The following is a 13,989-nucleotide window of genomic DNA, read 5'->3' as shown; positions in this document are numbered from 1 at the left end:
CCAGCAACCCAAAAGATCCTCTCCATGCTTCAGGAACACGGGTCTCTGATCAGCTAAAAAAAAAAAAATCCCTGATTCCCTCACAGGTGATCACATAGTTAGGTTTCAAAACAGATACAAGGAAGGTGGCCAGTCTTCCAGATACAGGAAAGTCTCATTCAGCAAGATGCAGGTGTTAATCTACAAGGAGTGTCTGAGTTTCACCCATCTAGATTTACATGCCGCTCCTATGTCTTCTTGGTCACCCCACCTGCAAGACTACACAAGAATACACAAAAATCACACCTCCGGTTTGGCAGTTTCCCTAGTCTGCATCTGTGGCAGGCCTGTGGTTGAAACGAGAAGCCTATGTGATAGTAGGATTCTACCGTCAGAGTCGAACCGTGGATGCCAGCTCCTCACCATGAAGGAGCACACTTGGGGATCCACAGTACAGAGTTATCAGGGACAAAGTCAGACTCTCTAGAACACCAGCTTCCTAGAGATAAAAATGGTCAGGCTGTCCCTCCTCCATTTCAGGGGCTACCTGAGAAAGGGGCCATTTCCTGGTTCAGTCAGATAAGATGATGTAGAAATCAGCAAGAGGACACCAGTAGCTTTGAGTTCCAATTGCCAGAATGAGGCAGGTTCTTTTGTGGGCAGAAGGTTCTCTAGCTTCTTTCAGATTGATACACATGAAGAGGATATAGAATGTAAGAGTGGACTGGCTAAGCCATCAGCAGACATGTAACTGGGAATAGCCCCTAATCCAAGAAGCATTCCAGTTGATACCAAATAGCACACCTTCCCCCGGCTCTATTTACAGCCAGTCAAGAGATGCAGCTGAAGCTCATCTTCACCAAGGGAACGGAAGCTCTGGCTCACAGGTGTCCCAATTCAGCTTCCCTACACCTCCTCCTGCTCCGTACTATACTAGGAAGAGTAACTCAAAAGATAAAAGAGGAAGCAGCCATCATTTTCATCATCCCAAGTTGGCAAAGAAGCCCGTGCTGCTAAGATCTCATAGGGCTGTTGCATAGGTCTCTGCTTTGTCCTTTCAATAGGCAGGATCTTTTATACCATGGCCAAACCCTAAATAAACTGGGATAGTCTTCTAAGCTGTTAGGTTGACCCTTGACCTTATGAAGATCTTCCACCTTCTTGGTTTATGCAAGAGGTTGGAAAATATTCTGTTACCATTGCCAAGGTAGAAAGATCAGGCACAGGAAACCAGCTGTTCCAGGACCATAGCAAAGTACTTTTCCCCCACCTTTAGTGGTTTACCTTAATAGAACTGAAAAGTTGAGGCAGATGTCATCCTTGCTTGTCTCCTTTCATCCTAAATTCCTCTTCTTGAAAGCTTCTAAATATTCTGTAGCTATGGATGAAACTGCATCACTGAAGCTTACACAGCTGCAAATAAAACACTTGCAGATGGGATTGAAGCCCTCTAAGTATTTTCCACAGCAACAGCATGGGGAGCCACTGCAAAGGAAATCTGCAAAGCTGCCACCTCCTTAGCCATCCCCTGAAAGCATCCTTTGGAAGGAAGTTGGTCCAAGCACTGGTCACAAAATAATTTAATTCCACTGATTTGTAGGGAAGGCAAGAGTTCTATTTCTTCTGTCTTACTTTATCCCTCCTTTCCTAGTATTGTTTCTGCGTTGCTTTCTACATCCCTGAAGTCTCGGATTAGGGAGAGGCAGGTTCCAGAAGCAAAACCTTGTTATGATTTTGTTTCTGGGAAACACCTGTTCCCCATTCTGTCCCACTTGAGGAAATTCCTTTGGGTGCATCTATCTTTGCCTCCTTGAAGTCCATGTATGTGGTGAATACATTTGTACAAGCTGTTACAATTAAAAATGTATGGCTAATTTACTAGTAAGGCTTCAGAATTTCAATACGCTTTTGGAAACACTCACCTGGTGAGGGATTGTTTGACGTGTGGCTAAGCCCTGGAACTCTCAGACACAAGTTTGACTAGCCTCTGGTATATGCTAGAAGAGAGGCACAACCCAAATATCTCAGGCTGAGTGAGAGGTCATTCCCCTAAATGAAATAACCAAGTGACAAATTCTCTGTTGTCTACAGCTGATGCTAAATACAAACTACCCATAAATATGGCCCTCAATCCCAACAGAGATTGGGCTGATAGCAAACCTCACCCTAAAATGCAGACCTAGTTCTTTGACCTAGCCTTTCCTCAGTAACACACTATTTAATACAAAACTGAACCATGAAAGATAAACACAGCCCAGCTCCTGCTAATTGGTTGGAGGGACAGGAGAAAGAGAGAGAGGGAGAGAACTATATTGTGAATATAATTTTGGAAGGCCACATGAGAGCCTATACTATTAATCCAACTGAATTAAGTTTCTTAATTTTAGGGAAGGTATTATGGAGTTAGTCAAAGTTGTTTGTGACTCATAGAGCAGGTAGAGATAGATGTTATTGGTGGCACAGTGTTGAACAATTGGCATTGTCCTCATCCTAAACGTTATACGTAGCAAGCAAGAAAAGGGCATTTAAAAACTTGCATTGCTAATCTCTCAGTTTTAACTTCTTGGAAGTTTTAACGGCAGAGTTTCCTTGGAACTGCGTGCTGATAACATATGATTTTTGATTGCTCATTAAGATAGTTATTAAGCATTTTGTATTAAAGTCTTTCATTTTATTTCTCACGGTTATCAGTATGAAACATTCTCTTTGAAAAGTGCAGACTGTCCCAAGGCTAGCTTCGTTTCAGCCCAGGTTTCCTTGCAACCATCTACAAACTCGCCTCTTCAAACGATTTTTTTTTCCAGAGTTGATTTTTTTTTCATGCAGTATTTCCCAAGTAAATCAATTAAAAACATTAATTGGGAGATGACCTCTCTCTTTTTTTAGGTTAACTTAAAAAATACCCTCAGACATATGATCTTATAGTTTTCAAATAACTTGGTATCTCCATAACTTTAATTAAATGTCAAGGGCAATTATGCTTTCACTAGCAATTAAAAACTGTTGAGTATATATAACTGGTGGGAACCGTAAATGGTTTGGCTGTGCAGAAAGGGGGCAGGGAATGAGAGTGCTTCTCTTCTTTGTAAATCACAGCAGACCAAATTGCAGTGTTTGTGCCTGATAGGCTCAGTTTCCTGGTGGGGCAGTGAAAGAGACAGGTCCCTCTGGATCTCCCAATGTGCACAGGGAGTTCAATGACTGCCCCACAGCTTCGGATGGTGCCCCAAACTCCCACACTGGGCATCTAGCAGTTGCAGGTCCGGGTGAGGCCCTGCCTGCTCCCCTCCCTAGTCTTATTTGTGTATCAGGGTGTGAGAGGAAGGAGTAACAGTAGCCCCCAGCCTCCCCCAAAATGGTTAAGGTTTCACCGGAACAAAGCAGCCATTCAATAAAATTACTGGGCAAAAACAAAATTAATCAATGGAATGAAATCTATCAACTACAGACCTGATTGCTAGAGAGGCTAAGAACCTCCTGAAACATTTTAAACACCCACTGAAATGAATGGGAATCAAAGGCACTCCACACCTCACAGGATCAGGCCTTTAGAAAATATAGCTCCTGGAATGATACTGACATTTAATTAAAATAGCACAAGAGTTCTTTCCCCATCTAGTCTTATTCCTCCTCCCTCTCCTCATGCTCCAGAAAATCTCTGAGTTGGAATTATAATAAACTCCTCTTTATAGCTGAGTAGGGTGACCAGAAGGCAAACTTGGGGGTAATGGGCACCGGTATAAGACAAAGTTCCAAATATTGGGACTGTCCCTATAAAATTGGGACATCTGATCTCCCTGAGTTGCGGGGAAGCACAGCAGCAGTTAGTTCAATCCTACTTTTTGCACAACGAGCAGTTCTAACTTATGAACTGTATCAGAGGGATAGCCGTGTTAGTCTGGTTCTGTAGAAGCAGCAAAGAATCCTGTGGCACCTTATAGACTAACAGATGTTTTTGCAGCATGAGCTTTCGTGGGTGAATACCCACTTCGGATGCATTCTTCTTCTTGCATCCGAAGAAGTGGGTATTCACCCACGAAAGCTCATGCTGCAAAAACATCTGTTAGTCTATAAGGTGCCACAGGATTCTTTGCAACTTATGAACTGTTGCTGTGGTAGAATATTCTTGGTAACCCTTTAATCTTTGGTTGTTTATGGCTTTCCCTTATTCTTTTGTTGATTTTTTTTTCTACTCTATGAGCTGCTGCAATATTTTTTGCACTGCTGTAGCTAATTTGGTTTAGCAGGACAACTGTGTATTTGGAACAATTCTGATGTAAGATGCAGAGAGAAGTTTTAGAGGTTTATTTTGATTTTGGGGGTTTTTTTGGTGTCTTCCCTGTCAACTCTGTTTAATTATTTCTGAGAGAGACTTATTATTTGACCTCTCGTGACAAATATTTACATGTCCTTGAAATTTGCATTACATTCTTTTTTCCAAATATGTAATAAGCCGTACTCATTTTAAAAGACCAGTCTAGTCCTCGCGCCCATTGACATAAAATTTGCAGAATTGAACCCCCTTAAAATGAATTTCTTAAACCAAAACTTATGCTTGTTAATTACAGGAATTAAAAGGACACACATCTTGTGGGTTTAAAACCCCTAAAATATTTGTATAAATGCAATTAATTATGCTTCACTTAAATATATTGTTGAAGCTTTTGTTTTCAGGGCATTTTTCTAACATCTGTTTTACAGTGTACAAAACTGTGCTTTAAAATATAAATTATTTTAGAACAAAAAATATCACTAAAATTCACTGGGTTATGCACAAAGAAGGCCCTAAACGTGGTTGTCAGTAAACAGATACACCTACCACTAGATACGTTTTCTATGGAAAGTTTCCAGAGATCGCTAATGAATTGTGTTTTTGTGAACGATTAGGAGGGAATTTCGATAGTTCTTTCGACGCTGAGAAGGGCGTGGGCACTATTGTCATTGCAAAGCCCTTGGATGCAGAGCAGAGGTCAATATATAACATGACTGTGGAGGTCACCGATGGAACAAATGTTGCAACCACTCAGGTACAATATCGCCTTCTTTGTGTGCAAGTTTTTCATTTGTTTGTGGAATTTGTGCAATTTTATAAAATAACTGTGCCATCCGAATTAAAAGAACATCCTATGCAAGCCAAATTAAATGATTTGGCATTTGGTGAATATTTTGAAGCATGTTTCCACTTGCTTTGAAGAGACTTGAATGTTTAATACTTAGAAAAGTGGCATTTCTTCTGGTCTTCATGTTCATGTTGAACCAAGATTCTGTCCTAGGACTGAGGGTTTCCATATCAGATGGGAGCTAGGCACAGATGTTGACAGCACAGATTTGTATTATACAACATGGTCCAGAGGACATCATCTTACAATAGTGATTCTGCAGTTTTTGCGGATGTTATTGTAGAATACTGTGGATTATTTTCTGTTTCTTTTCTTTTTTTTTCAAATGAAGTTCATACCTCTCAACTTATCCATGCCTAAATGTGGCATAATGTATGGCAAAGACCCAAAATGAGGGACAAATGAAAATTATTCAGGCCAGAAACTTGTGCTGTGGGATTCCTTCCTTTCCTGTCAATGACTGTCTAACCTCAGTTCTACATTTCTTTATTTCTGATGTCAGTAATTTGCAACAATACAAGTAAGGGGATGAATTTGTGTGGAGCATAGAGAACTTTGGAACTAAAAGGAGAGATGTCCCTCAAAGTGAGGTACAGTAGAGATGGATGGACTAATTAGTGCCTTGACTCCTAACTCAGCATGAGAGTGAAGTGTGCATGAAGCAGGCACCTAATACTGTTAGGATGAAATTTACATCCATGGAATGTACAGGGCCTCCCAGATTAAAGGTGGCCTGCAGAGGAAATGAAAACATTAGGTTTGTAATGTTGTTTGCTTCTTTATAATGCAAAAAGATGTCATGGCAGATTTATTTTTTGCTTTTTTATCATAACCGTTATCAGAAATGTCTGGTTTTGCTTGGATGAGTCATATATAGTTTGGGAACTCCCCGCCCTTATTTGAAATGGTGATCAAAGTCTCAAACCTTCAAGAACTATGAGCTGTTTAACCTTCGCTATTTACAGTACTTCCAGTTTGTACTTTTTGATTTATCTCCAGAGCCTTCAGTGACAATTAAACAGAAGCATTTCATACAAGCTTGTAGCTAGCAAATTGAATTTTTTACATATATTGGCTAATTCTTTATCCCAATCCTAAATATAACCATAATCTCTGTGGGCCAGACGTGTCACATTACATATCCAATGCAATCACTTACGCAGCCTCTGAGATTTGATTTAGATATTGAATAGTATGTTATAAAATGCTTGATAAATAACCAAAAGAAAGAACCAAAAAACAAAAACAAAACAGTTGCTCACAATGAAAATTGTACTTCATAGTGGGTGTCCACCTAAACCCATCATTTAATAGAGCATGGCCCAGTGGTTAGAACACTGGTCTTGGTAAGATTCTTGAGTCAAGGACTGTCTTTTTGTTCTTCTGTTTATACAATGCCTAGTATAGCATGGTCCTGGTCTGTGACTGGGACCCTTAGGTTCTACAGTAATACAAATAAGGAAAAATAATAATAAATAGTAGGTTGTGGGTGGGCTTGGCTCAAGTCCCTGCTCTGCCACAGGCTTCCTGTGTGATCTTGGGCAAATCACTTATCTTCTCTGTGCCTCGGTTTTCCATGTCTAAATCAGGGATAGTAGAACTTCCCTAAAGTGAGGATAAGTACATTAAATATAGTGAGGTACTCAAACACTACAGTAACGGGCTATATAAGATACAGCAATAACTATCATTTCATGTGTGATAATATAATCAACTCATTAACTAGTTTTTTCTGGAAGTTATGATTTCATATGTAAAAATAGGAATTAAAATCAGAAAGATTTTCTTTTATAGAGTGTGAAATAATGTTAGAGATGAGAATTTATAACATAGGAAATACTGAATAGTGTTCCATATATTCATATTCTATAATTCTCATATATAAATTCATGTGAGATATTTTTATCATATTCAAAAGTTTGAATTTTCAAACTTAAGTGATAAAAAGAGCTGAACTATGTTACTCACATTTGTTTATTTAACAAAATAAAGCCCATGTGCTAAGTCAAAAATATCTCATATAAAATATTAATATAATCTACTGAGAGTTTTGTAGAGTACATTACACTGTAGGCATAGAACCACCAATCATGCTGTTAAACAATAATAGAATACTACATATATAAATATTTTTGAATGTTTCCCACATTTTCAGATATATTGATTTCAATTACAGCGCCAAATGCAAAGTGTACAGTGCTCACTTAGTATTTATTTTTATTATAAATATGTGCACTGTAAAAATAAAAAATTGTATTTTTCACTTAGCTTAATACAAGTACTGTAATGCAATCTCTTTATCATGAAAGTTGAACATACATATGTAGAATTATGTACAAAAAATAACTGGCCTCAAAAATAAAACAGTGTAAAACTTTAGAGCCTACAAGTCCACTCAGTCCTACTTCTTCTTCAGCCAATCACTCAGACAAACAAGTTTGTTTATATTTGTAGGAGATAATGCTGCCCGTTTCTTGTTTACAGTGTCACCAGAAAGTGAGAACTGGCGTTTGTATGGCACTGTTGTAGCCAGTGTTGCAAGATATTTATGTGCCAGATGCATTAAAGATTCATATGTCCCTTCATGCTTCAGCCACCATTCCAGAGGACATGTGTCCATGCCGATGATGGGTTCTGCTCAGTAACGATCCAAAGAAGTGCAGACCAACACATGTTCATTTTCATCATCTGAGTCAGATGCCACTAGCAGAAGGTTGATTTTCTTTTTTGGTGGTTCAGATTCTGTAGTTTTCACACAGGAGTCTTGCTCTTTTAAGACTTCTGAAAGCATGCTCTACACCCAGTCCTGATCAGATTTTGGAAGGCACTTCAGATTCTTAAACCTTGGGTCAAGTGCTGTAGCTATCTTTAGAAATCTCACATTGGTACCTTCTTTACATTTTGTCAAATCTGGAGTGAAAGTGTTCTTAAAACGAACAACGTGCTGGATCATCATACAAGACTGCTGTAACATGAAATATATGGCAGAATGCGGGTAAAAAACAGAGCAGGAGACATACAATTCTCCCCCAGGGAGTTCAGTCACAAATTTAATTAACACATTTTTTAACAGCGTCATCAGCGTGGAAGCATGTCCTCTAGAATGGTGGCCAAAGCATGAAGAGGCATACGAATGTTTAGCATATCAATACCTTGCAATGCCAGCTACAAAAGTGCCATGCGAAGTCTGTTCTCCCTTTCAGCTGATATTGTAAATAAGAAGCGGGCAGCATTATCTCCCGTAAATGTAAACAAATTTGTTTGTATTAGCGTTTGGCTGAACAATAAGTAGGACTGAGTGGATTTGTAGGCTCTAAAGTTTTGCATTGTTTTGTTTCTGAGTGCAGTTATGTAACAATAACAAAAATCTACATTTGTAACTTGTGCTTTCCCAATAAAGAGATTGCACTATGATACTTGTATGAGGTGAATTGAAAAATACTATTTCTTTTATCATTTTGACAGTGCAAATATTTGTAATAAGAATAAAATAAAGTGAGTACTGTACACTTTGTTTTCTGTGTTGTAATTGAAATCCATATATTTTAAAATGTAGAAAAATGTCCAAAATATTTAATAAATTTCAATTTGTATTCTATTGTTTAATAGTGCGATTACAACTGCAATTAATAGCAGCTAATTTTTGTGAGTTAACTGTGATTAATCAACAGCCTTAGTTTTAATGTTACTTGTAAAAATATTTTCTGGAAGACGTGGGGCGGGGGGAGTGAATGCATCTAGAAATCCCTTTGCTTCATTTAAAAAAATAAATAAATAAAAGATGCCCTCCCGCGCGTCCCCCTTACCCCAACATGTGGTGGTTTTACTACAAAACAGCTGAACTTCATCATGCTTAATGGTGCCATATTTCCTTTTATTCAACAGCACTTGTTCTTCCTTTATCTCTTTCTGGCATTTGGTGCATTACACAGTCAGAAGTGGTAAAAGACATTGTAAAAATGCCAAAGGTTTTTGTTTCAGTAATATGATCAGTGGTGAAGACCTGTATAACTGCTTTACTTTCATCGGTAGCTGCACATATATTAAATTCTGATAAACGATTGAGACTTCCTTCACCCCATGGCCCTGCACACTGTATGTTACAGTGTAGTAAGAGGAACAAAACCATTATGATTTAAAATTCACATGTTTTGTGTTATAGATTATTTTTGGTGGGGGCAAAAGAAAAAAGTTAAGAAACCCAAGAAGGCCTTAAAGCTTTCCACATAAATTAAAGGATGTTTGGTGGGGGAGTGGATGATGTCAAGTTACAGAGATCCATGCAGATTCATGAGTGAGACACTATTCGTGTTAATGTATTGTTCCCATTTACCATGTTGCCCCTTCATCAAGGCTGCAACCACCACGTTTTATGCCAGTAAAAATCTATTTTAATGCAGTCTTGCTATGATCCAAGCAAAGTGGCAGCAGTAGTTGTGAGGGAGGAATATTGATTTACTTGATATATTATTGGAGTGTGAGTATGAAGGTACCTATTAGATTGATTAACTTCTGGGAAGGCTAAGCCAGGAACAAGCCGTTGGGAGGGTTGTTTTTCCTCCGCTTAATTCATCATTGCTGAAGGCAATGTGATAATTTATAAAAATCTGAAGATGTACACCACGTCTGAGTTCATGAGAAATGTGATTCTTGCAGGTATCGCCTCCTCACTAGTCCTTGGGGGACATCTGCTGTCCCCACCCTTGAATGAAACCATAAAGCCATGATCCTAGGACTCTGCTTCAGCTATAGGCCATAAGATTTAATCTGATGGAGAGTATATTGCCCTCAATTGAACAAAGAGGGGCTTCTGCTGGCACGGAATCAATTTAATGGTACCCTTTTCCCCACTCCCTTCTCAATATTGACCAGCCATGATGAAATGAGGTCAGGAATAGAGCTGGCCAGAAAATAGAAATCCCTCCCCATGAAAAATTTGGCATTTAAAAAACATTATCACAGACCAGGACAAAATGTCAATTTTTTTGCAAAAAGATATTTGAAGAAAAAGATCATTTTAGGAGAACTAAAACAAATATTTAGTTTCCCAGCTGCCAACCTGGAAGTGTCTTGTCAATTTCACAAGAACCTTCCAGCCCAGCTGCTGGAGAAACAAAGAAACTGGGTGCTCTGCCTTCCTGCCTCCCCTTACACTAATCAGCTGTTCACTATTCTAAAACACATGGAAAGGTACAGAGGAGTGGGGAATGATTTGTTTGTGTCAACTCCAGTGCTACCAACTCTTGCAATTTTATTTGATGGTTTTTCTTAACACCCCAGCTTTGGAGTCATGCTATTACATGAGAACATAAGAACAGCCATGCTGCATCAGACCAGTGGTCCATCTAGCCCAGTATCCTGTCATCTGACAGTGGCCAGTGCCAGATTTCAGAGGAAAAGAACAGAATAGGACAATTATTGAGCTGTTGCCTAGTCCTAGCTTCTGGTAGTCAGACGTTTAGTGACATCTAGAGCACGGGGTGTTGTCCCTGACAATCTTGGCTAACAGCCATTGGTGGACCTATCCTCCATGAAATTATCTAATTTTGTTTTGAACTCAGTTATAGTTTTGGCCTTCACAACATCCTCTAGCAATGAGTTCCATGGTTTGACTGCACACTATGTGAAGAAGTACTTATTTTGGTTGTTTTAAACCTGCTGCCTGTTTATTTCATTGGATGACCTCTGCTAAAAGCGGTGGATGTGCTATTTCTGGACTTTAGCAAAGCTTTTGATACAGTCTCCCACAGTATTCTTGCCAGCAAGTTAAAGAAGTCTGGGCTGGATGAATGGACGGTAAGGTGGATAGAAAACTGGCTAGATGGTCGGGCTCAACGGGTAGTGATCAATGGTTCCATGTCTAGTTGGCAGCCGGTATCAAGTGGAGTGCCCCAAGGGTCGGTGCTGGGGCTGGTTTTGTTCAATATCTTCATTAACGATCTGGAGGATGGTGTGGACTGCACCCTTAGCAAGTTTGCAGATGACACTAAACTGGGAGGAGTGGTTGATACGCTGGAGGGTAGGGCTAGGATACAGAGGGACCTAGACAAATTAGAGGATTGGGCCAAAAGAAATATGATGAGGTTCAACAAGGACAAGTGCAGAGTCCTGCACTTAGGACGGAAGAATCCCATGCACTGCTATAGACTAGGGACCGAATGGCTGGGCAGCAGTTCTGCAGAAAGGGACCTAGGGGTTACAGTGGATGAAAAGCTGAATATGAGTCAACAGTGTGCCCTTGTTGCCAAGAAGGCTAATGGCATTTTGGGTTGTATAAGTAGGGGCATTTCCAGCAGATCGAGGGACGTGATCATTCCCCTCTATTCAGCACTGGTGAGGCCTCATTTGTTTTACTGTGTCCAGTTTTGGGCCCCACACTACAAGAAGGATGTGGATAAATTGGAGAGAGTCCAGCGGAGGGCAACAAAAATGATTAGGGGGCTGGAGCACATGACTTATGAGGAGAGGCTGAGGGAACTGAGATTGTTTAGTCTGCAGAAGAGAAGAATGAGGGGGGATTTGATAGCTGCTTTCAACTACCTGAAAGGGGGTTCCAAAGAGGATGGATCTAGACTGTTCTCAGTGGTAGAAGATGACAGAACAAGGAGTAATGATCTCAAGTTGCAGAGGGGGAGGTTTAGGTTGGACATTAGGAAAAACTTTTTCACTAGTAGGGTGGTGAAGCACTGGAATGGGTTACCTAGGGAGGTGGTGGAATCTCCTTCCTTAGAGGTTTTTAAGGTCAGGCTTGACAAAGCCCTGGCTGGGATGATTTAGTTGGGTTTGGTCCTGCTTTGAGCAGGGGGTTGGACTAGATGACCTCCTGAGGTCCCTTCCAACCCTGAGATTCTATGATTCTATGCTTCTTGTGTTATGTGAAGGGGTAAACAGCACTTCCTTCTTCCCTTTCTCCACACCATTCATGGTACTGTAGACCTCTATCATATCCCACCTTAGTCATCTCTTTTCTAAGCTGAACAGTCCCAGTCTTTTTAATCTCGCCTCATATAGAAGCTGTTCCATACCCCTTCTCTGTATCTTTTCCAAATCTCATATATTGTTTTTGAAATTAGGCACCGGAACTGAACACAATATTCAAGTTGTGGATGTAGCATGGATTTATATAGTGGCATTATGATATTTTCTGTTTTACTGTATATCCTTTTTCTAATGGTTCTCAACATTCTGTTAGGTTTTTTTGGACTGCTACTGCACTTTGAGCAGATGTTTTCAGAGAACAATCCACGATGACTCCAAGATCTCTTTCTTAGTGGTAACAGCTAATTTAGACCCTCACTTTGTATATATACTTGTGATTATTTTTTCCAGTGAGCATTATTTTGCACTTATCAATACTGAATTTCATCTGCCATTTTGTTGCCTAGTCAGTTTTGTGCGATTCCTTTGCAACTCTTCATGGTCAGATTTGGAGCTAACAATCTTGAGTAATTTAATATCATCTGCAGACTTCTCACCTCACTGTTTGCCCTCTTTCCAGATCTTTATGAATATTTTGCACAGCACAAGTCCCAGTACAGATTCCTGGTGGACACCGCTATGTACCTATCCGATGATGGCTTACTTTGTTTAGAGCCTTTGTTGTGGGTTCTTGTAAAAGCCGTCTGAAAGTCCAAGTATGCTATATCAGCGGCATCATCTTTGTCCATATGCTTATTGGTAACCTCAAAGAATTCTGAGAGATTGGTGAGGCATGATTTCCCTTTACAAAAACTTTGTTGACTGTTCCCCATCAAATTGTGTTCACCTATGTGTCTGATAATTCTGTTTTTTACTATGGTTTCAACTAACTTGTCTGGTACTGAAGTAAGGCCTAGTGGCCTGTACTTGCCAGGATCGTCCCTGGAGCCTTTGTTGAACATTGGTGTTTCATTAGCTATCCTCCAGACATCTGGTACAGAGGATGATTTAAGTTGTAGGTTATATACCACAGTTAGCAGTTCTGCAATTTCATATTGAATTCCTTCAGAACTCTTGGGTGAATACCACCTGGTCCTGGAGACTTATTACCGTTTACTGTATTGATTTGTTCTTCTTCGAGTGATTGCTCCTATGCATTCCAGTTAGGGTGTGCGCGCCGCGCGTGCACAGCTCTCCGGAACATTTTTACCCTAGCAACTCCGGCGGGCCGGCTGGGCGCCCCCTGGAGTGGCGTCGCCATGGCGCTGGATATATACCCCAGCCGGCCCGTCCGCTCCTCAGTTCCTTCTTACCGCCCGTGACGGCCAGTTGGAACTGTGGAGTGCTCTCTGTCCTCCGCAACCCTAGCTCTCGCTACTTTTTCTGTACATAGTTGTTTCATTACTTAGTGTAGATAGTTCGTTCAGTTAGTTAGATAGTTTTAGGATAAGGATAAGGGGGGGGTTTCCCCCCTTTTCCTCTACCGGTGCGGGCTCATGCCCAAGGCACCGGGCTTTAAGCCCTGCGCATCTTGCCAGCGGCATATGCCGGTCGGGGATCCGCACGACTCCTGTCTCCGTTGCCTCGGGGAGAGTCACAGGACAGATAAGTGCCCTATCTGTTCGGCATTTAAGCCCCGGACGCGTAAGGAGCGGGACATTCGCCTGAAGCAGCTCCTGATGGAGGCATCGCTCCAGCCCCCGGCACCAACCGCGCCGGCACCGAGGGCTTCATCGGCGCGTAGCGCACCGGCGGCCCCGAGCCGCTCCGGCACCGAGGCTCCTCGACCTCAGCCAGCGGCACCGGCGACCCGGCACCGCTCCCTCTCGCCATCCAGGAAGCGTAAGCCGGCGAAGGCAGCTGCAAAGACCCACGCTCAGGGTCAAGAAGCCCAGCCAATACCACCACCCACGGTACCGGCTGTGGCCGTGCACAGGACGTGCACCGTGCCGTTGCCTCCGGCGCCGCAAGG

General features: G+C 41.1%; 1 protein-coding gene across 1 annotated transcript in view; it reads left to right on the top strand.

The window, feature by feature from the left end:
* FAT3 (FAT atypical cadherin 3) overlaps nucleotides 1-13,989 on the top strand; it is a 471,657-nt gene that overhangs the window by 320,514 nt on the left and 137,154 nt on the right. The window contains exon 6 of the mRNA XM_045020047.1: nucleotides 4,867-5,006. Coding sequence (XP_044875982.1) covers nucleotides 4,867-5,006 — 140 coding nt within the window. The remainder of the gene's footprint in view (nucleotides 1-4,866; nucleotides 5,007-13,989) is intronic.

The sequence above is a fragment of the Mauremys mutica genome, chromosome 1 (genome assembly GCF_020497125.1).
Source record: "Mauremys mutica isolate MM-2020 ecotype Southern chromosome 1, ASM2049712v1, whole genome shotgun sequence".
Lineage (NCBI taxonomy): Eukaryota > Metazoa > Chordata > Testudines > Geoemydidae > Mauremys > Mauremys mutica.
Note: the sequence above shows the minus strand (reverse complement) of the source record. Positions and strands in the feature narration are given on the sequence as shown.